At 35.6% G+C, this 22,526-nt stretch overlaps 1 protein-coding gene across 3 annotated transcripts; it reads right to left on the reverse strand.

Moving 5' to 3' along the window:
- Positions 1 to 643: 643 nt before the first annotated feature.
- Positions 644 to 19,447, reverse strand: RBM45 (RNA binding motif protein 45). 3 transcript variants are annotated; one of them, XM_008594489.1, is made up of 11 exons: positions 19,079 to 19,447; positions 14,393 to 14,515; positions 12,543 to 12,669; positions 9,501 to 9,623; positions 8,446 to 8,628; positions 6,105 to 6,234; positions 5,847 to 5,931; positions 5,476 to 5,639; positions 3,790 to 3,990; positions 1,062 to 1,092; positions 644 to 900 (listed from the first exon to the last, which is right to left on the reverse strand). In XM_008594489.1, the coding sequence occupies exons 1-9, from the start codon at positions 19,376 to 19,378 to the stop codon at positions 3,798 to 3,800; spliced, it is 1,428 nt and encodes a 475-aa protein (XP_008592711.1). In that variant the 5' UTR covers positions 19,379 to 19,447; the 3' UTR covers positions 644 to 900; positions 1,062 to 1,092; positions 3,790 to 3,797. The 3 variants fall into 3 exon arrangements, with proteins under 3 accessions (XP_008592711.1, XP_008592713.1, XP_008592712.1); XM_008594491.1 differs by lacking the exon at positions 1,062 to 1,092 and having other exon boundaries at positions 8,446 to 8,625; XM_008594490.1 differs by having other exon boundaries at positions 644 to 1,092; positions 8,446 to 8,625.
- Positions 19,448 to 22,526: the final 3,079 nt, after the last annotated feature.

Here is a 22,526-nt window from a genome sequence, read left to right on the forward strand (position 1 = left end):
CCTCAAGAGCTGATAAAAATGATTTTTTGGATTTTCAAAATTCAGAGTAGTTTCCTAATTTTTAATCTTTAACTTCAAAATGACTATACCTTCTATCATGGTCTGTTTTGGAAACTGCTTATATGTCATATTTCTGGGGTGACCACTATATTCCTGTATTTATAGAGAAAAATGTCCACCTTTCCAATGCCACTGATATTTAAACTTATTATCAACAATAACTTATTTTTAATTTTTTAATCCCTGTTGCTTTATAATCTTAAAAGGTCCTTATAAAATTAGCAATAAATTTTGATATAACTATAAAAATACAGTATAAAAATATTTCTAATGATATGTCTTTTGGCTCTCGTCCTTAGAGTAAGTGTAAGGAGTTGATCCTCACGTGTAGACTGAGTAGCAATTACCATATTTTATTGAGTCTAAGATGCAAGTCATTAAAAAAAGCACCTTTATTTTGTTTCATTAAAAATGTTGTCAATTACACTATGGCACATAATTGATATCAAGATGTTTCCACTTTCAGAGGTGTTAAAATGTAAAAAAATGTGCATCTCAAAATCAATGAAATATGTCATTTAGTTAAATTCTAAACACTGTCTATTAAATTTTTTATTCTCATCTTTCACATAAATAAGTCATGATTTAGTTAAGCAAAGACACTTTATTTCTGCCACACATAACAACAAATTGCTCTAAGAAACAACTACTATATTAGTTTTAGCATTAACGTATGGATTCAAAAATACATGTCAGCAATCCCTGCTTCCCAGACAAAACAATGTTGTGCACAGACTATCAGGTATATGAAAAAAAAAGCTGTCAACTGTCCACAGGGAGTGCGTCCAGTCACATTTTCAGTCAGTCAGCTGAGGATTACGTCATTATTTAGTCTTTGTTCTGTAGAAAGAACACAAGACAAGTATGAAAATCATCATCTGAAAGGAAATAACTATTGTATATAGTATTCCTAAAATGTTAGGAATTACTCCTTTATTTCAATATAACAAATGTTATCTGCTTATTCACAGATGCCCCCAAATAAACAAAGTCAAACTTACTCGAAGGATGATGAAAGCAGGTACTGAATTTCTAAAGGAAAAATGCTGTGAATTAACACAAAATCAGATGCTCTGAAATACTAAAATTTTCATTTTCCTCAATTAGAAAGACAAATACATTTTACACATCAGACTCATCTCAAAATAGAACTCAACCATTTTCAAAGTTATATTCTTAGACTAGTTTCTTCTCCTATTTCATAGGTATGGCTCACTTAATCACTAGCTCATTCCTCAGAGATAAAAGGAACTACCCTTCATAAGGTGTTTGGGACCTCATGAAATTAAAGAAACAAAAAGTACATACACCCCCCACAGAAAACTCTGCAACTGTCACAATCATGTAAAATTGGGGAAAGTCTTTCATACTACTATCAAACCTTAAAATAAGATAATATATTTATTTAATGCACCAACAAATTAGTAGAATCTCATTATGGATCCATGGTAAATAGATCTTCAGCAAAAATAAATTCAAAAGCCATGCTGCAGGGCCGGCCAGGTGGCACACTGCTACAGTGCGCCGCTTGGGAGCGCGGCGGCGCTCCCGTCGAGGGTTCAGATCCCACATACAGACAGGTTCCCGCTCACTGGCTGAGTGAGGTGCGGGTGCAGCACTGGGGGTTGCGATCCCGTTGCTGGTCCCGGTCCGGTACGGACGCGACACTGAGGGTTGCGATCCGTTGCCGGACACGAAAAAAAAAAGAAAAAAAAAAAAAAAAAGCCATGCTGCAATCAGAAGACATTCGAAACCAGTGTAGCTAATTATATCCTACCCAAATAGCCATTTTTGACTAATCTGACCCTACTTCATCTTTGCCCTGAATATGTATAACAGTTCAATAAAGGGAAAAGTGATAGATTTATATTTTTATGACTAGCCATGCTAAAGAATATGCAATTCCTCTAATGTAGGAAATTGGATGAATGTATATCACTTTTAAGGGAAAAATGTGGCATTATAAAAGCTTATAACGTACCAGCTGGCCATGAGGTAGTTTTGTATCATTAAACTTTTAATTTCTGTTCACTTCAATGTCATTGTTTTGGAAGAGATGATGTCTCAAAGATTTCACTAAACCACAAATGCAAGAGTTTTTACTCACACTTGCATTTTTGTTTTAATTTTAAAAAGAATTTTGCTGATTCACTGTCTCTCAATGACCCTTGAAAAAAACTGGGCCTCAAAAAGGTGAAGAGACTTGCCCAATCACAGTTAAGGGTCAGAGCTGGAATTCCAACCTAGATTTTCCAATTTTAAGTCCATATTCTCTTTAATATGCAAATCGTCATTAGGACAGGTTCAACCATAAGAGTAATTTACATAATTTTCCATATAAAGAAGTCTTTATACTCCTTCCCAGCCAGTCGCTATTGTCTTTTTTAAGGACAAAGATTCATTGAACAGAAGCAAGGATGAATTGTTAACTATACATTTGAAATAGTCACAGACAAGAATAAATATTTTTGCATGCTATTTGAGAGGATAGGTTTTCTAAACAGAATTCAGTTCTTAACATTTTATTTATAAACAGGAAAAACTGCTTGCTAATTCTTTTTGCTGTCAATTAAATATTCCTAGGGTTAAATTGCTAACAATGTATGGTATAATGAGAGTGTCATTTGTCATTAAATAAAACATCTTAAAATAAGGACTATTTATAATGGGCCCAATGGATACTTTCTTTTGCCAACTGCCTTCTATGAAGGAGAAACTAATCACTTGACTTGCTATATGAGAGGGTCAACAGCAGTAAGGCCTGAGACACTTCATATCGATATTTGCTAGCTTGCATAATTGATCAGAAAGAAAACTTTAAGTGAAAAAAAAGAAATGGTTTTAAGCCAGTAACTTCAAACTGAATTCAAAACGCTTGCTTGCCAACTACTACCATTTGACCTGTAGTAGACTCGCGAAGCTAGTGTATGTGGGAAGAAGGAAACTCAGAATTCATTTACAGAATAAAAAGTCTAAAGATTGTTCCCCCAAACCAGAGAGATATAAACTGTCACAGAAAAAGAAACTGAAGTTTAGTTTTTGAAAACTAATAAAAAGGAGAAGGAATTCATATGGCTGTAGGTATCATTATTTATAATAAATAAGAGTTTTCAGTAAATTGTCAGGTTTTTAAAAAATACATATACGCATATGAGAATATTTTCTGAATGTGTAGTTTTAATGCACAAACTCACAAATGTAAGTCCAGAAAAACACCAACATTTAGGCTCAAAAGGTCCAAGAAAGGTATATTATTTGATGATACTTCTTAGGCATTTCATTAGTGAGAAGTCAAAACATTCTTTATAAAGACTGTTATAAATTACCTTAATTCCTAACTCAAGACACCAATTCTTCAGGTTAAAAATTAGAAGTATTTCAACTTTAAAGTTTATGTACACATACAGTAAAATCCAATTCTTAAAATCTAAGACGTTCACAAACAAAAAACAATTATTTGATTTTCTAAATTGAAATCTGATTTTATTTTATAGGAGGGCAAAAACATTCTTCCAGTAAATGTCAAAACCATTTTTTTAAGTTGAAATAAAGTTTAAAAAATAGATTATAAAAAATGTGGCTTGATTTATCAGCAGTTTTAAGCCAGAGTGCTTTTAAAGGGAAACTTCTAAATCCATGAAAAGAACAGTCCATAGTTAGGATACTTAGACATACTCCTCTTGCTATACTATATGGTGTGTTTTGAAATTCATATTAAAAAGCACTTACCTCAAGAATCAGTAAGTTCTCTGCCGTTTGTTAGATTCTTCTCTTGGGGAATCTGCCAGCATCACTTTAAGTCTAACCCCATTCAGAATCTTTTCATGTAAAGTAGCAATGGCATCATTAGCACTTATTCTATCTGCATACTTGGCATAGCCCACGTTTTTTCCTGACACAAGGTAAACTTCGATCAGGTTACCAAAACGACTGAAACAAAGTAAAAATATCTACTGAAATTGATAAATATAGTTGCTCAGGTCTCAAACTTGGGCCCATTTTTGATTACTTGTTCACTCTTCTTCCCATAACCAACATCCAATTCATGTCATTCTTAAACATCTGAATCAGTCAATTTCTCTTTATTCTCACTCAGGTCTCATTCTTTATCCTGACCATCTTTATCTCTTCCTTAGATTACTCTAACACCTTTTTCACTATTCTCCTTGACCCCTGGGCTTATCCCTCTCCAATCCATTCTCCACTTTGTCTCCTGAGTGACCTTTCTAAAACACAAATATGATCACTTACTCCCTAAAAATCCCCTTGGCAGCTCCCCATTGCTTCCAGGATAAGGACTGACTCCTTGAGTTTTCGGGCCTTTTTTGACATGGTCCTTGGCCTCTTTAGCTTCATCTTCTCTCACAATCTCTCAAAGTCCATATTCTAATGACCTCCTTTCATATTCCATCTGGTAGGAGTAACCATCTCCTCCCCCAGCTTGCTTCCTTGGCTAGCAAAATTCTTTTTATCTTTTAGGTCCCCAGGTACACCTTACTTTATTCAAGAAGCTTTCTCAGAGTTTCTAAGGTAGGCCCTTGTTTGTATTTCACACACTTCTTATTACAGCAGCAATCTCACTAGGTTTAATTTCCTATTTACTTGTCTGTCTCTTACATTAGATTAGCTCTGTTGTTTCTATAATATAACATTTTGTTTATGTAACATCTCCTGCACTTAGCACTGCACTTCCCTGGCACTGAGGAGAGGTTTCTAGAAAAAAAACCTAATGAATCAGTTAAATAAAGGTCAAAATACTTGGATCACATCCCTGATATTTTGTGTAACTCTTTAACAAGCTTCCTATCTATCTGTTTAATTCACTAATATTCTTTTAAGGCAAACAGGAAAAAAAAAATGAAAAAGGAAAAGCTGATGAAGGAGATAAAAACACAAATATACATGAGAACCCTCCCTTTTTTTACACTTTATTATACATTCTTCCCTATAATCAAGTAATTGTTTATCCAGTGTGATTAGATAATCCTAAGGATGCAACAATGCACTGACAAAATAGAAGATGATTAGTAAATATTGTTCAGTTGAATTGAAACTCTAAAGGAAAAGATATGTGAAAAAAATTCTAGTGGACAGGTCTATACAGATATAGCTTCCATCAAGAGAAAAATAAAGTATCCATTCTACGCATGCAACTTTTCAAAACAATCCTACATGTTTTATGTATTCAAAGAAAAATAACAGAAAATTCTGTGTGAAAACTTAGGATGTGTAACTGACGAAAAAGAGAAGGAAATGATCATAAATTGAAAAATACAAATAAGGAGTTTTTAAAACTGCAGAACAAATCTTACCTGATAGGTATTGAACCACAGGAGTTCCAAGATTGTGAGCATGCTTAAATTACTAGTTTTAAATAAATACTAAAAACGTAACTTTGTAGAATTGAAATCTTACCAGAATATATCCTCTAATACATCTAAAGGTAAAGGATGAGGATTAAACACGATAAAAAGTCTTTCTTTCACAGGAGTTTCAGGAGGGGCTTTTTTTTTGCATGACGGAAGTACAACATCTGTCTGGATTTGAGACAACTGTGATCCAGAATTTCCTCCAAATTGCTGTTCAAGAGTTAAGTACAAAATAAGAAAAAGAAAAACTGCACTTTAGGGATTTTTCAGCAAGAGCTAAAGACTGATGTGTATCATGGCGCCTACGTAGTCTTCTACTATAGCTCTGAAAATTTCTTACATTGGTAATGACACAAAAGTCACATTTATTTTATACATTACTGATGTATTATAAAGGTTAAATTCTTACCTACTTACCAGAAATTGCTGCTGACTTGGGTTATTCCACACCATTGATGCAAGCTGTGCAGCTACCATCTGTGTTGCCATTTTTCTAAGGAGACTGGAGACAATAACTGATAATTTACAGAAAACTAGAAATACTTAGTCTCTTAACAGTAATCTGTTTTGTGTGATTTCCTCACCTGAGGGGCCAATGTTTTCTATATTAATTCTTCAACTCATAATCATGTACACTCAAAGCTTGGCTTTGGACACTCCTGGGATGATACTTACTCTGTTGCATTACTTCCATCATCAATGAAGGAAACACCTATCCGATTCCCAGGAGGGTACTGAAATCCATGTAACTTGTATTTTGCATAAATAGCTGATGCTACATTAAAATACTGAACCACTCCATGACCTAAAATGGAGATACACAGAAATGAAAAAGAAAGCAGACTGAGTGCTCAGGACCTATGTTACAATGTATCTCAAAAATGAAATAATACATGAGAGGTCTTCAGAAGTACATGGAAAGATTCATACTATCTTTCACTTCTATGTTTCCATGAGCTTTTTGAAGTAGTCTTGTATAACCCTAATAACACAAAACTAGTAAACACAGAATCAAATATATCAGAAAACAAAGTTCTGTTATAAATGTGTGTAACAGCTGTATTCCTAGAAAACAAAGCATAAATCAGATTTTGGTAAAAATATGAACATGATATTTTAAGGAAAATGGAGTATTAACACACATGTGTCTAATAAAATTTAATTTTAGGATATTGACTTTTCTTATATACTGATATACTTAAAAACCTAAATTTTTATTCTTTGAAATCTTTAAAATTTAAAAAATTTCCCTATTGTACCAGGTAGGAAATAAAATGAGAAGTGATATATGAAAAGAATAATACTCATCTTGGCTAGCTGCAGCAGTGAACAGAGAAAAAGTGACACGAATGATAATCTAAAGGAAGGGAACACAGGGTCTCAAATCAGAAGTCACATATTTCACATTCCTTTGGTGAGGTCCCAGCTAAGGGGACCGGTTTCAATTCAGGAAGGTGATGCTAAAGAAAGGGACAATCAAGGGTTCTGGAGTCTTTAAATAGAGCCCAGGAGTTTGTGATACACCAAAAAGTTTTTATGATATATTTATAATATAACCCATTTTGAAGAAAAACACTGTTATAATTTTATGTTCCTTTCTAAACCTAATCATCAAATATTTTAATCAAATTAAAACATAGAAATCAAATGACCATATAAAATGAATTCAAATAGGATTCTAACTATATAACACCTCTATTAATAAAATGTTGTTCTAATGATACACATTTATCAGACACATCCAACTGAGAAACAATATAGATGGTATAGGAACAAACGCATGTCAACATACCAGATAAAAGGGAAGGAAAACACAAAACAAAGATAATTACATATGAATATAACAAATGTGCCAAAAAAACCGTAATGTATGCCTAAGAGTCTTAGAACAGAGAACGATAGCATAAGATTCGATTAAGGTTGGAGATGGCCCAAAGTAGGTTCAGATGGATAGTTCTGCAAAAAGACCAGTGCTGGTCTGGGTAACAGTGAGTTAGTGAGTATGTGTGGGTGTCTGCGTAAAGAGTGGAAGCACTTCAGGTCTCTTGGCCAATAAGTCCACACTCACTTCCCAATTTCCCTTCAACACCAATGTCACTGTAAAAGAACTAAACCAGGTAAACCTACAGTACTGGAAGAGATGCCAAGTATGATTTCTCTATACCACCTCTCACTTCCAATTCTTTAAAAAACAAACAAAAACCCCTCAGATTTACTTAGTGCCTATTATGTACCATGACTTGGATTAGGTTATTTTACATATATTATTTCTAACTCGTACGAAACCCTGGCAAAAAAAGATATTAATAATTCCATCTTACAGATGAGAAAAGAAAGGCTCAGGGAGTTTAAACAATTTGTCAAGATCTCAAAACTACATGCCACTGCTCAGATTTGCACCTGAGTCTGTGGCAAATCCCATATGAGTTGTAGCAAAATGGAATGCCTAACTTTTTCCATTATGCCACAATGCCTCCATTAAGGAGCTAACTCTAGATAATGGGTTTAGACAACTAACTAGTTAACAAGTTCAAATGGCTGATATTAGAGCCTCGCTTCTATTGAGAACTGGAAAAAGAAGAGAGAGAAGGAGGACCTTTAAATGCTTGAAATAAAGTGAGAGAGTTTCATTCAGGGGTATAAATTTAAGTAAAGAGACTTAGGGATGAATGAGGAGAAAACTTTGAGAGTTTTATAACTTTGTCTAGTATTAATCAAAAGAGCACAGACAAACACAGACCCTATCCTGAGGTATATTTGTTGTATACTGGAAATAGAGAAAGCTCCATTTTGTGGAAGTTAAAACATTTTTTTAAAGTGAATGACTTTGTATAAAAGAGATGGACTCCCAGGGGTTTGTTTACTAAGGTATCACTGTATCTTAAAGTCTAAAGTAGAAAAAAACCAAATATAAAACTCTTATCACACAAAGAGTAACTGACATAAAAATGACACTGGAGAAGAGCCATTTAAACAAAATGCAGCATATTTTAAAACAGTATAGACATTATTTTACCATAATTTGAATAAGGATCCCGTTGAACTTCACAATATTCCAATCCTGGTACTATATCAAAAATGCTGAAAAGCTGTTCTTCAGTGAAAGGAACTCTTGATACAACAGACAAACGTTTGGAGATAGCTTCCTGTCCTCTGCTGTCACTCTTGTCAAAATTTGAAAATTCAGATGGTTGTTCTCCCACAATATTAAAAAAAAGTATATCGTTAAATTTCCATACATTCAAGAATTCATTTAACATTTTTTTATTTTTGTTTTTGATTATTTGGGGTTTTTTTTAGCTCCCATGTATACGTGAGGACATGCAGTATTTCTCTTTCTGTGCCTGGCTTATTTCACTTAACACAGTTTTCTCTTCATGTAACATTTTAGGTATTAGAAAATAAAAATTCCACTGTAATAGAAAGGCACTGTATTTTGTAATACACTTTCGGTCATCAGCACTATCGGAAAGGACCAATGACAAGAAAACAGACAACTCTCCCCACTCTCCTACCTTCAATGCAGAAATATAAGCAGAAATGCATAGTCTAATTTCACAGGAATAAGTGTAGTATGCAAAACCGAAAAATATGGCAAACATTTTACTTGAAAGTTTATGCCAAGTAAGATTAACAGGCCTTACTTTCATCACTCATTTTCTCCTTTTTCTAGTTTCTACATTTCTCATTTCTCTCCTTTCTATAGCCCTAAGCAGCAGTAGTTTTGGGACAAAATTTTAGGACTCATACTAAGGGGATATCTGTATATGTCTTTTGTATCTTTGGGTCAGCTACACAGAGGGAGAAACTACCCAAAATGGCAATGACATAGATTAATATGTAGATAATGCATAACTAATCAGAAAAAACTATAATTGGAAATAAGTTAAAAAAAATAAGTGTTAAACCTTAAAGACATTAGGAGTCAACCAACGTTTTAGGAAAAAAAGCAACTAAACTTAAGAATTTTATTCATTAGGTAAGATTTACAGTCTGCTGATAAAAGAATATTTTAAAAAATAGGAATTAGATTGCACATACTACATATACTATTAAAGGTAGCTAACTTACCAAATGGAAACATATTTACTCTAGGTTCATGTCCCAAAGCCTCTTGCCTTAGATTACCATAATAATCTTGTTCTGAGGATTCAGACACTTTATTTTTAGGTTCAGCCAAGATTGCCCTAAAACCTAAAAAAGAAAAAAGAATTCCAAGCTTCGCAGCAAATTTAACATACCTGCAGATATATTTAATTGTTACTGCCTGACTTAACTTTATAAATATAATTGTAAAAAGCAAAATCTACACAACAGCTATCTCTACCAGACCTACTTCTTTGCTTTCTGGAATATGGCAAAATGTAAATGAGAAACAGTAAGAATCACAAATTGTGGGTCAATATAGATACAAAAGATCAGCAATTCTATGCTGTCCAGTCCAATCTTCCCCTACCACAGATTTTGGGAAAACAGAATAGTTTGGTCAGGGCCCTCAGCTCGGGTCCAGTTGGGTGTGGTTCAGCATCCTTTGTAAGCAAATTGTGTGTGTTTGGAGTTAGTGCACACGTGCACCAATATATCTTTTTAGTTTTGTTGCTATTCTTGTGTCCTAGAGAGAGAGAGAGAGACTAAAGAGAGAGAGCTGGTGAGGCAGAAGGGTGGGTGTTGGCCTCGGGTGTCCACCCTGGGCAACTATGCTTTCCAACCTACGGCTTCCCAGAACCTTTTGGCCGGTTACCTAGCTCATAGACCTGCGTGAAGGGGTCTGGTGACCCAGCCTGGCACGTGTAGGGTCTGGTGACCCAACCTGGCATGTGAAGAGCTTGTGACCCAGTCTGTGTATGGGCTTGAGGGGTCTGTGAGCTCCAGACCCAGCCCTAGCTCAACGATCGGCCCAGTCGGTGTAGGATTACCGGCAGGTAAAAGAGCCCAACAACTGGCGTGGTCGCCTAACTTTACAATTGGTGTCATGAACAGGATTAAGAACTAGACAATTGGCGCTGTGAGCAGGATTCGGGACATTAGCCTCGCAGTAGCCAGACCACAAATGATATCATCATTCATTTACTCAGGCTCAACACCAAAAGCCTAAAGGACTTTTTCACATTTATCCTGTCACCAAGATTATTCCTTTGAAATATACTTAGAATACGAATACGGTATGTTTTACTCTAACTTCCTGCCTCTGTTTTTAACTTAGATTCTCTTCAATTAATTACAACAGCCCTTTAACTGGTCTCCTTTCTTCTGGATCAAGGGTTCTTAACTAGGAGCCTACAGATGAGCTTCAAAAGGTGAAAAGGTTCCATGAACCCCCTGAAACTGTAAACAAATTGCTTATGCATATATGTATATATCAGCATACTTCAAGGGCTTATCGCTTTCATCTTATTATTCAATGACTTTAAAAAGGATAAACCAGTCAGTTTGAATTCTTTCTCTAGAAATCAATCCTTAATTCTGTGGTTAGATCAACTCTTCTAAAAGTTGTTATTTTCCTCTTTTTAAACAATCTACAAGGGAATCCTAACATGGATTGGAGTCTTCATAACCTCCCATATGTTCCTGGTTAACTTTGTTCATAATTTCTCAACAGGAATATTGTGCTTTATTCAGACAGTTGTCTCATATCATTAAGCATAAGACATGTTTATTCCTGGCTCTGTGCCTCTCCTAACACTGCTCTCACCTTCTGTCCTGTTTTCTCTACACCAAGCACAAGTCCTACCTCCTCTGGATGTGTTCTCTGCTCATTCAGCACACTTGTTTTTTCACCAGTGATAGACTATACCACACACTTTCGATTTTTTTTTTCATTTGGCAAACTCTTATTGAGTCTACTACAACTGACAGTAACTTTGATAGAGATTTCAGTAAATCTTTATTGAGGGCCTATTACTGTACTAGATACTTGGGGTGACAGACAAATAAGATATACTTCTTGCCAGTTAGCCCAGTTGGTTGGTTAGAGTGCAGTGTTGATAACACCAAGGTTAAGGGTTTGGATTGCCATACCAGCCAGCCAGCCAGCCACCAAAAAAAAAAAAAAAAAAAAAAAGACATACTTCTTGCTCTCAAAAGCCTTCAAAGGGCCAGCCCGTGGCTCACTTGGTGTGGTGCTGATAAAACCAAGGCCACAGGTTCAGATCCCTATACAGGGTTGGCTGGTTAGCTCACTTGGGGGAGCGTTGTGCTGACAACACCAAGTCAAGGGTTAAGATCCCCTTACTGCATCTTTTTTAAAAAAAGAAAAAACCTTCAAAAAAAAATGTTCCATTATTTTTTATTTTTTGCCTATTAGATCTTGGCTACCCAATATAGCTATAAATTCCTTAAATGCCAGGGCTACTATATATTTCATTTATATCCCTCTACTCAGCATATTAGTGAGTATACCATAGATACTCAATTAATGCTAGCTGAATGAGAAATTTAGAAGATCCAAGAAAATTTTGGTTTGTACCTTAGGGGTATCTAAGAATTCTACTGATTAATAATAATTCTTTCCAGTATGTATAGATTTTTATAACATCCTAAAACTCACATCTCATATCTAAAGGCCAATATAACTAGAAGTATGACAACAAAGAAGACTGTCCTTGGCTCCTTTAAAATTCTTATTCTTCATTATGTATACAGCAACAGCAGAAGATCTAATTAATGTCAGTAACTGTAGCTTGAAATTAATCCTATCTATATTTAATTACCTGGAATTAAATAAATCCTATCCTTAACCTATATGCTTATTAGTATACTTAATTCTATTTATGGTCTATGTCAAATATGAACAAATATAAAGAATAAATATTTAAAAGAACCTGTAAGGGCAAGTCAGTTTTTTAATACTTAAAATTCTAAAACAGTTAAAGAAAAAAAAAAAATCTAGACAAATAACCAAAATATGCACTTCACTTACTATCTAATACAGCTAATTATATTTCTGTGCAAGATAGTGCTTCAATTAATGCTTAATCACAGTCCCAATATGTTTTTCATCCTTGGACTAAATATTTACTTATTAGAAAAAAAAGAGTATTAGATTCAGTTTTTAGAATAATTAAAAATTAAAATAAAAATCTTCAACAATGTTAAACACAAACACATCCTTACTTCGATCACAATTTTCTATTGCTTGGGCAGCTTGTGATGGTTTAAAGTATCGTACATAACCCAAACCTTTACTTTCTCCAGTGACTTTATTCTTAGTAATGGTGCAATACTTGATATCTCCATACACCTATGAGAATTAAAAGAAATGCTCTTAGGGAACTTAAAATAATTGAATAGATTATTTCAGAACTTAAAACTTATGTTTATTTGTGTCTTTTGAATGCAAGCAAAGAAAACCTTCAAGGATATATAAATATTTTATACTGTTTATTTCACAGACAAGGAATCTGGGTCTCAGAGAAATCAAATAACCTGCCTAAGTCACAGAAAGACTAAATCATGGAGAGAGAGTAAGTATGAATTTATACATGTTTAGACAGCTCCAAAGTCTTGCTCAGTAGTGGTTAGGAGCAGGGGCTCTGGAATTGAACTTTCTAAATTCAATTCCTAGCTCAGCCATTTATTAATCAGGCAGTTTACTGATCCTCTCTTTGCCTATCTTTTAAATAGGGCTAATAGCAGTGCCTACCTCATAGGGTTGTCTTAAGGGTTAAATGAATTAATTCAAGTTTAGTGCTTATAAAGGGCTGGGGGCATACTAAACATGCAATAAACATTAGCTATAATTATTTGTCTGTCTTCTAACAGAAGCATAAATGATTATGTATTCTTCTGAAGGAAAGTCTCTCAAAGTATCTCTCTAAAATATACTGATTCACTCAGAAAGTTAATATTCTATGTGAGAAATATGCAGTAATGCTTACTTTTGATGTTGGAATATGAATATAGATTTTTGGTATTTGTTATTTATTTTATAAAGTTCTCATGTAACCTATTAGCAATTTAATTAGCATGCATTTAGATTAAAATGTCACATTTGTTCACTCAGAAAAAGATAAAAATTTATATAAGGTGAAGAACTTTTTTCTTATTATTGGAGAAAGTATAGTATATATATTTTTGATATTTGGCATTTTTGAAGTATTATATTGAACTCTTAATTGAACTCTCAAATTTCCTGACAAAGGATATTTGAAAATTACTTTTTACTGCTTGTTGCTTTTCTTTCTTGCTTGTTGCCCACCCAATTCATAGCATTGGGAGGATTAGAAGTAAAAAAGATAAAAAAGTACAACTCAAAGCAATTTTAAAATTGCTTTTCAATAATTTTTGTGAGAGTTTATCACTGCACATGAAAGTCAATGGCTAAAAATATTTTAAATTATGTTCAAATTTTATTTGCTATGATTTATAGTTCCGAGCTATATATTTTTTTTCCTTCAGAGGCCCAATTTTAGAACAAAAATTCTTCAAAGACTAAGCCTTTCTGTGAATGAATAAAATGTTAGCATACCGTAGCCCTCTAATGAATACCAGATAATACAGTTCACACACTCAGGCCTGCCTGACTCACCTCAACATGATAGACAACCTAGGGGAGTGATAGAGTGCTTTGAAATTTTAAAGACCAAGAACAGGCTCTGGACTCAGAGAGCTTGGATTTAAATCTTGGCTCTACCATCTACTAGGTATGTGACCTTACTTAAAACTCTGAGCTTTATACTTCATTTTTCCCAGTCTGTACTTTCATGATAAAGTTGGGGGGAGGGGAATGGAAACACCACCATTACTATTTTCCAGTTTTTATATATTCTTTAATTAAAAAAATTAATTTATTCTAGGTTTAATATTTAAAGACTAGATTGAGATTGATGACCTAAAAAGTTATTTAATTCCCCCCCACCACTCTAATGATCTAATTCAAAAAACACTTTAGATTTAGTAACCATAAAACCTATATAGGATTATGAGATATCACATATGCTAGCTGATTAGAAAACATTAAGTACCTTAAATTTTTCCCGTAGATCTTCTTCTGTGTAGGACTTTGGTATCATAACAAAGATTCTTGTAAGTTCTTCATCTTCAACATCTCGATGACTTCCAGATGACCTGGACTGAGCAATAAAAACCTAAGAAACAAACAAAACCCCCAAAATAGCGTCAACTGTTTTTCTATTCCTTAAGTATACGTACGTACTTTACAATTATAGATGCTTATGTCGTAAGTTGAAAACATGTTTAATACAACTAACCTACAGAACATCATAGCTTAGCCTAGCCTACCTTAAACGTGCTTGGAACATTTACATTAGCCCACAGTTGGGCAAAATCATCTAACACAAGCCTATTTTATAATATCTCATGTAATTTATCGAATACTGTACTGAAAGTGAAAAACAGAAACCTAAGTATGGTTTCTACTGAATACATATTGCTTTTATACCATTGTAAACTCGAAAAATCATTAACTCAAACCATCCTAAGTTGGGGAAACTCTGCATGTGTATATGATTCCTGTTAGGTTAAAATGCAATGTGATGGAGTCTTATGAAAATTATTTTTCAAAAGCAAACCTTATTGCAATGACTTTTTATATGAAATAATGTCGACCTCTGCATTGTGTTGCTTTTTCCAAATGTATTTCTACTTTAGCATTTTTGTTTATCAAGATTGTCATTGCACTTAAAAAAAATGTATACTTTTGGACAGAGTATAATCACAATTTGTGGTAATGGGCATGCTGCCAGTATGGATCTGGCCTTCACATCTTAGGCATGAGTGGTGACAATTTGCTCTGTACCCCATGAATATAATACTCATAACCAATACAAAAATAAAAAGAATAAACACTCTGGCTTAGCAAAAAAAATAAATTAAATAAATAAATGTATACTTTGCACTTGCTGGGTACAGTGTTCAATCAATGTCAATTATATAATTGGTTAATAGTTATTGACATGTTACAAATTTTTACTGATTTTGTCTATTTGTTCTATCAGACATTAAGAAAAAAAGTGTAAAAATCTCTGTGATTATAAATTTATCTTTCTCCTTTTAGTTCTATCAGTAACGCTTCATGTATTTTGAAGTTTTATTATTGGCTGCGTAAACACATGAGATTGTTATGTTCTTTTTAACTTATACCTTTATTCTTATGAAATTACCCTATCTTTGTTAATACTCCATGTGTTGAAATCCATTTTGTCTCATACCATACCAGCTTTTTTATCCTTTTACTTTCTTTATATTTAAAGCATGTCTCTTGTAAACAGCATTTAGTTGGGTCTTATTTTTTTTTTTTTTTAAATCCTGTTTTACAATCTCTTCCTTTTAAGTGGAGTGTTTAGTCTATTCACATTCAAAGTCATTGATACAGTTGGGTCTAGGTCTAGATATGCATATTTTAGAATGCACAGGACCAGATTTGAGGTTCTATTTTTCTAATATTGGCAATTTAGTTTTATTGAAAAATTATCTGTGATATTAGGTTATTACTTTGAATTTAATTTGCTTTGCAGTATTGCTTTTATTTAATTTGTAAATTTCTTTTGGTTTTATATTATTCCAGAGGACTATTAAAATCTCTGATTAAGTTTGTGGATTTGTTTATGCAGCTATAAGTATAAGAAGCTTAATGGCTAATTTCCTTTTTTATAACTTAAAGAAATGTAATAAAATTAATTATATCACCACACACACAAGGGCCCTTGAGGTTTTGTTTTTTCCTCCTTTAAAGGAAATCACTCATGTATGAGAAATCCTGTATTTATGAAATTCTGGAGTAGGAAGCAGCAACCAAAAGAAAACAGAACTAAGAAGCCATGGGATTTTATAAATATTGAAAGAAGAGAGCACTGGAGCCACGAGAAGAAGGACATGTTCATTCTGAACATAATGAACATCCTACACCTGTATGACCCTGCTTACAAGACAGAGCTGGAGACATATCCCCAGATAAAGCCTACTTCCACTTATTCCTTCAGTAAGTCTTTACTATATGCGAAGCACTCTATTAGTAATAGAGCACTGAATAACACAGAAATGGGCTACTACAAAGTTACTCTAGTGGATGTACCAGTAATGAATGGTCGATAGGGAAACACAAATAGGGAAGCTTTAAATATATGCAGATACTAGAAAAAAAAAAAAAAAAAAAGCCTCAGGTAAGATGAGGTTGGAAGTGCCATATGATCACAAGTTTCTAAATTTAAGAAGACTGAAATGTTTCAAATCTCTGGTAAAGGAGACACTATCTATGTAGAACATATGTATAATAACCTCCAAATGGAAGATTTCTCCTAACAGATTTTTACCCTCATAGACTATGAATGCTCACAGGCTCTAGATAAGAGGCATTCTTGCAAAGCTAAAATCAAGATTTTTCTCTTCTATTTTCTAGGTTTAACACTTTCCTCCAGATAATACAGCTGGTCACAGAATAACTTTTACTTGAACCATCTTGTCTGGTAGCAGGCCTGATGCTGTCATATTCCTGTCTTGCAGATCCTTTGGAACTTTGTAAAAGCAAAATACATGAGAAAAACTGAAGGTGAATTAATTTAACTGGAAATACTGAAAAAAACGAAACAAAACAAAACAACTGTATTCCAGGGGAAGACTTCCCAGGCTGCAGCTGCTAAAGTGAACCTAGACTGTCTAGCTAGGCACTGTAGTGAAACAACCTTCTGGCTGAAACTGAGTGGACAAAAATGTAAAAAACAAAATTGTAAACTTTTATTCTTTTTGGGAACAAGCATTTTAATTTTTCTGTGGCTAAATGAGAGGGTACATTTCAATGTTAGGAGTTTAATTTCTCTTGCAGGAATTTATTTAGGGAAGATGGTCCATAAGTTTCAAATATGGGGCACTTTTTGGGTTGCTCACATGGGTTCTGTGGTGATGTTATACTCTGTGGTGATGTTATAAAACCCCTCTCCGCTAAGGTCATAATTGGAAAGAGATTAAAATGATCACTTTAACGCAGGGGGTAGCTAACTAAAGTTCCCTGTTGTTGGTATAGCCCACGGTGTAAGAATTGTTTTTACATTTTTTTTTTCTCTGAGGTCCTATTGCTCTGCTTTTACATTTTTAAGGGCTGTTAAAAAACAAAGAAAGAAGGATATGTGACAGAGACTGTATGTGGCCCACAACGTCTGAAATCATTTACTATTCAGGCCTTTACAGAAAAAGTTTGCTAACCTCTGATCTAGTATATGCTGTGGCCCTACAATTAATTTTGTTGATGTCATGTTCTGACCCATTTCAGAGGGTTGGGAATGTGGGAGGAGGGGAATGTTTACTGTCTACCGTGTAATGGGTATATTCCCAGACTCCTCTTTTGTGGATGGAGGTATAGGCAAGACTTCCAAAGACTGAAAGATCTCTGAGTCCTTCATTTATATAAGTCCATATTAATACCCTTTGCAATTTTCTGTAAAAGGAAAAAAAGTTTAAAAATTGAGGATAAAGAAAAAATGTCCACGGAGAGCTCCAACAGAATTACATATACAGCAACTATTTCTATAGGACAGGTGAAGGGTAAAATTTAAACAAGGGCCAGATTCCTCAGGGTTGGGTCCTGATTTGAGGTCACAGCAAGTAAGGAGTGACATCTTGGCTACTACTAATTAATAATAAGGATATATTTAGGGATAACTATTCCAGGCACTGTGCTAAAAGGATAGATTAAGTCAAATAACCCTCAAAATGACCTTTTTTGCCATGTATCATCTTAATCTTACAGATGACTAAGTGTAGAAACTTAAAGTAAATATCACCAAGGTGAACTAAGTGTATAAAAAGAAGCATATAATCCATAACACAAAACCCACGCTACCATCACAATGAATTGGCTCTTCTTAAGCAGTTTACTTTGGTCTTTCAAAGTGGCAGTAACAGAAGGTCAAGAACCCAGATGTACGCTATTAATATCTTCACAAATAAGACTTATTTAAAGTTAACTTTAGGAGCTGACCAGTGGCTCAACTGGGAGCACATGGTGCTGATAACACCAAGGTCAAGGGTTCGGATCCCCATACCCCCAGCCGCCAAAAATAACAACAACAACAACAATAATAATTTAAACAAAAGTATGATGAGATAATCATAATCATCATCATCATCATCTAAACAAAAGTGTGATGAGTATGTAATAGCAGCCATCCTAGTCACCTGCACTTAATATATACACGCATACTTTTGTCTGGTACTGGGAAAAGCCCAACACCAGACGGCTACGGTCTAATGTACTTTTATCAAGTTGTCATGCCCCATATCTACCAGAGGAAAAGCAGGGTTATCCGTTTTCACAAACGGTAAACCCGGGCATCTGAGAGAGGAGGGTCAGGCCAGGGCGAGTTGTGCCGTGAACTCAAGAGTTGCGGATTAGTGACTGCGGGGGTGCGAGGAGGCCTCGCCACTGCTGCTCGGTCACCAGTGGCCGCGGCGGCCCCGACGGCTCCCCGGGACGAACATCCTCTCCTCACCCCCAGCTCCCAGCGCCCCGGGGCAGCCTCGGGGGAAGGGATCCTCTCCTCAAAGTCCCCCCCCGCCCATGCCAGGTGCTTCCTGGCCAGCTCCTGGGAGCAGACGGTCTACCCTTTCCTCACCCTGGCACCGCAGCAGGTGAAGGGACGCCCGAGACTCCCACCCCGACACCGCCCCCGCGACCACCCCGACCGGGGCACCCGCACCTTGATGGGCTTGATGTCGTTGGGGCTGAGGCACTGGCCGTGCATCTCCTCCATGGCCCTGCAGGCCTGCGAGCTGCGGGCGAACTTGACGAAGGCGATACCCTTGGACTCCTTGGTGTGTTTGTCCCGCACCACCCAGATGTCCTGGATCTCGCCGAAAGGCGAGAAGCGCTCCCTCAGCACCGACTCCGGCGTGTACTTGCTGATCACCAGGAAGATGCGGCTGTTGGGCGGCTCATCCAGGCTGTCCACGCCCAGGCGGAAGCCTCCGCCGCTTGCAGAGATGCCAGCTTCGTCCATGGTGCTCCACCCCGGCGCGGGAGCCAGACCCGGGCCTGCCTCAGTCCTCTTTGCTTGGGATTGCACACCTAGCCGTTGCGGAAACGGAAGAGTCCGGCACCAGACGCTATCCCGCCGCGCGGGGTGCTGTCTTCCGGGGAGCCGCCTGTAGCGCCCCCTGGCGCCGCGGGGGACCCTGACTCAGCCCGGGCCTCCAATCGCTGAACCCAAATATGGTATCAGTTGTGCAATCCCTGTTCCCTGCTGCCAGAGCAGCGCTGCCTGGTGCACCTGCTTTCGCGACGATGGCCTTGCCCGGTCCCCGAGCCCGAGGATTCTTCCCCCAAACTTGCCATTCATTGTTAAAGAAAATATTATTCATGACACTGTTAGAGATGGTAAGGCAGACTATTGAAGGGGAGGCCATAGCGATAGGTATAGGGCAATGGGGTCTTGCAGTAGAGGATAGAGATTGGATTCGATTTCGATTCTAATATGGACAAGTGGGGATTTATAACCAAGGAGCAGGGTGGGGGTCAGTGGATGGAAAATAACTAAAAGTAAACATCAGGAAGAGATGAAAACAAACAAAAAACATCAGGGGTGAAGGGGATTTTTGCTAGACTGGCTTAAGAGAATGCTTACTGAAGGTGGGCCAGGGTGATACCGTATTACGATGGTCAGATACCAAGGGTGGAAATTTTCACTAAACTGATTTAGCACGATTCTTGCTCTTGAGCCTTAGAGCTGAAAGGAATCTTTGAGATCATCCAATTCCAGCCGCATTTGTTAGACATAACCAAAGGTAATATACCCCTGGGGTTTGAGGGCAGAAAGGGTGGACTGCTCAGCTGTGCAACTAGGAGAAATCGTAGGGTGCAAGCAAAGTGAGAAATGCCTACTGACTTTTAAAGCTTCTTCTTGTTAGCAGGCTTTAGAGGGAGAGATCAGCAGAAAACCAGCAGAAATCCAGAAACAGTCCTAGATTTAGCAGTGGAATTGGAATGAAATGAAAGGAATAAATCTGAAAGTGGACCAGGAGCAGGAGCTCCTTGAATGTCCAAGTCCAGGCTGTTAAGCCCTGGGTTGCTATGAAGTCAAACAGATAAATATTTATTTTTTGGTGGCTTGCTTGTACAGGGATCTGAACCCTTGGCTTTGGTATTCTAACACAGTGCCCTAACCAACTAAGCTAACTGGCCAGCCCAGGTAAATATTTATTGTGTACCAACTATGTGCCAGGCTCTGTGCCAGGAGCTAGATATATAATGGGGAACAGGCAAGACATGATCTCTATTCACAAAGAGCTTTTTCTCCCCCCTACTATGGAAATCTTACGTGTCGATATATAATGCAAAGTAATGTCAGATTGTGTTAAACGGTTTGGCCACTAATGTTAATGAATTCATCCATTCATTTAATCAACAAATGTTTTTGACTGTCTACTGTGTGTTGGGTACTGTGCTATACTCAAGGGATATAGTATTAAATGAAATAGTCACTCTCCTTTTCTCATGGAGTTAATAGTTTATTCTTGTATAGTTATGGTTATATGAGATAATATATATGAAGCTAATAGTTTAGGGATCAAATGAGATAATATATGTACAATTAATTGCACAATAGAGATTAATTTTCTTGTTCCCTTTGACTGTGGTGTCCATTCCCCCTTCCATGATACGGTTTAGTTGTGTGATGGTAACTAAGAGTCAGGAATTCTGGGTTGTCACCCTGGATTGAGCACAAATGAGATTGTTATAATTACTCCTTGTATTACATTCCATACCTATAAAATGTGGGCTATGTTAACCCTAGGGCTTAGCAAATCTAAAATATGTCTTATCTTAATTTTACACTTCTGTTTGTCTTACCCAGACCAATCAAGGTGAATGAAAAGAATATGGTAATGTAATAATTTTATTGCATAGGAAGTGCAAAGATTCTGAGCAGTGCTATTTGCACACTGGTTCCATCTAGTGGAAAATGTTTCATTTTAAAGTGCACTAACTAGGCAATCTCTATTCTTCGTAAAGTACAATTACTGGTGGGTATTCTGAAAATTTTAGGCTGATATTCAGAGCAGTTAATTTTTTTCTTAAAGAAAGGATAAAAAATTGCATAAAACAAAACCAGGAACAAAAATATTGAGAAATGCTAGAAAAGCAAAATTTCTTTACCTCTCAATCATGTAAAATACCACATAATCTAGAATAAATAAGAAATTTACTTATAAATTACTAAAATATAATAAATGTATTTTTCTTCATGTGACTTATCTATTTACTTCATACAGATTTATTGAGATGTAATACCTATATGATACAATTCACCCATTTGATGTGTTAAATTAAAATGATTTTTAGTTTGTTTACAGAGTTGTCAAGCATCACCACAATCAATTTGAGAACATCTTATCACTTAATAATGACAGAATTGTCATCTTTCAAATCATATAAAAATCTTTCAATATGAGTTACATGTAACTAAAACATCTGCAGTTTGAAAGAGTGATTATTAATTAGTCTTATGTTAGAGAAAAGGTGTTCACTTGATATTCACATGTCCTTTGAATTTTTTTCTTTCAAAAATCTTATGAATTTTTTTTTTAAAAAGCAGTAATATTGTGACTGATTTTTGAAATACAAGGAGTAAATAGTAAGAGATTCCAAAATCTCTTAAACTATGATGTAAATACAATGAGGCTTACTTGGTTGGTGATAATAGTCTTCATACATTATATTTAATTAACTAAAACTGTTTTACCCTATTTGCAAAATTTCTATAAATTTTACCACTGATATTTATAGGTAATCAATTAGTAACTTTCAAAATCTTCTATATGAATATGGTCCAGAGCCTCTATTTGTCCAGTCTGTAAGGCTATTACTGGCTACTGATCAAGTATGCAAGCACTTAGCCTGGCAGGTAGTAGGCACTGAAGAAATGGTAGTCTCCTTCTTCCTAACTTTGCATGCTTTTGTTTAGGAATATCTAACTCCTGTTTTGTTTTGTTTTTTTTTTTTTGGTTTTTTTTTTTTTTACAGTAGAACTTGTCCTTTTGATTTAATTTGATGATGCATTTTAAATGTGTAGCTCACATAACAGAACTCATAGATACCACTTAGAATAATTTCAATCAACCAACTGGTGACTGTGGCTATTTAAACTA

The sequence above is a fragment of the Galeopterus variegatus genome, unplaced genomic scaffold (genome assembly GCF_000696425.1).
Source record: "Galeopterus variegatus unplaced genomic scaffold, G_variegatus-3.0.2 Scaffold10891, whole genome shotgun sequence".
In the NCBI taxonomy this organism is placed as follows: Eukaryota; Metazoa; Chordata; class Mammalia; order Dermoptera; family Cynocephalidae; genus Galeopterus; species Galeopterus variegatus.

Coding starts and splice junctions, on each gene's coding strand:
- RBM45 (XM_008594489.1), bottom strand. CDS start 19,378: ATGGACGAAGCTGGCATCTCTGCAAGCGGCGGAGGCTTCCGCCTGGGC. Junction 14,516..19,078: donor ACGACATCAAGCCCATCAAG/GTGCGGGTGCCC, acceptor TTTGTTTCTTAG/GTTTTTATTGCTCAGTCCAG. Junction 8,629..9,500: donor AGTAAATATGTTTCCATTTG/GTAAGTTAGCTA, acceptor TTAATATTGTGG/GAGAACAACCATCTGAATTT.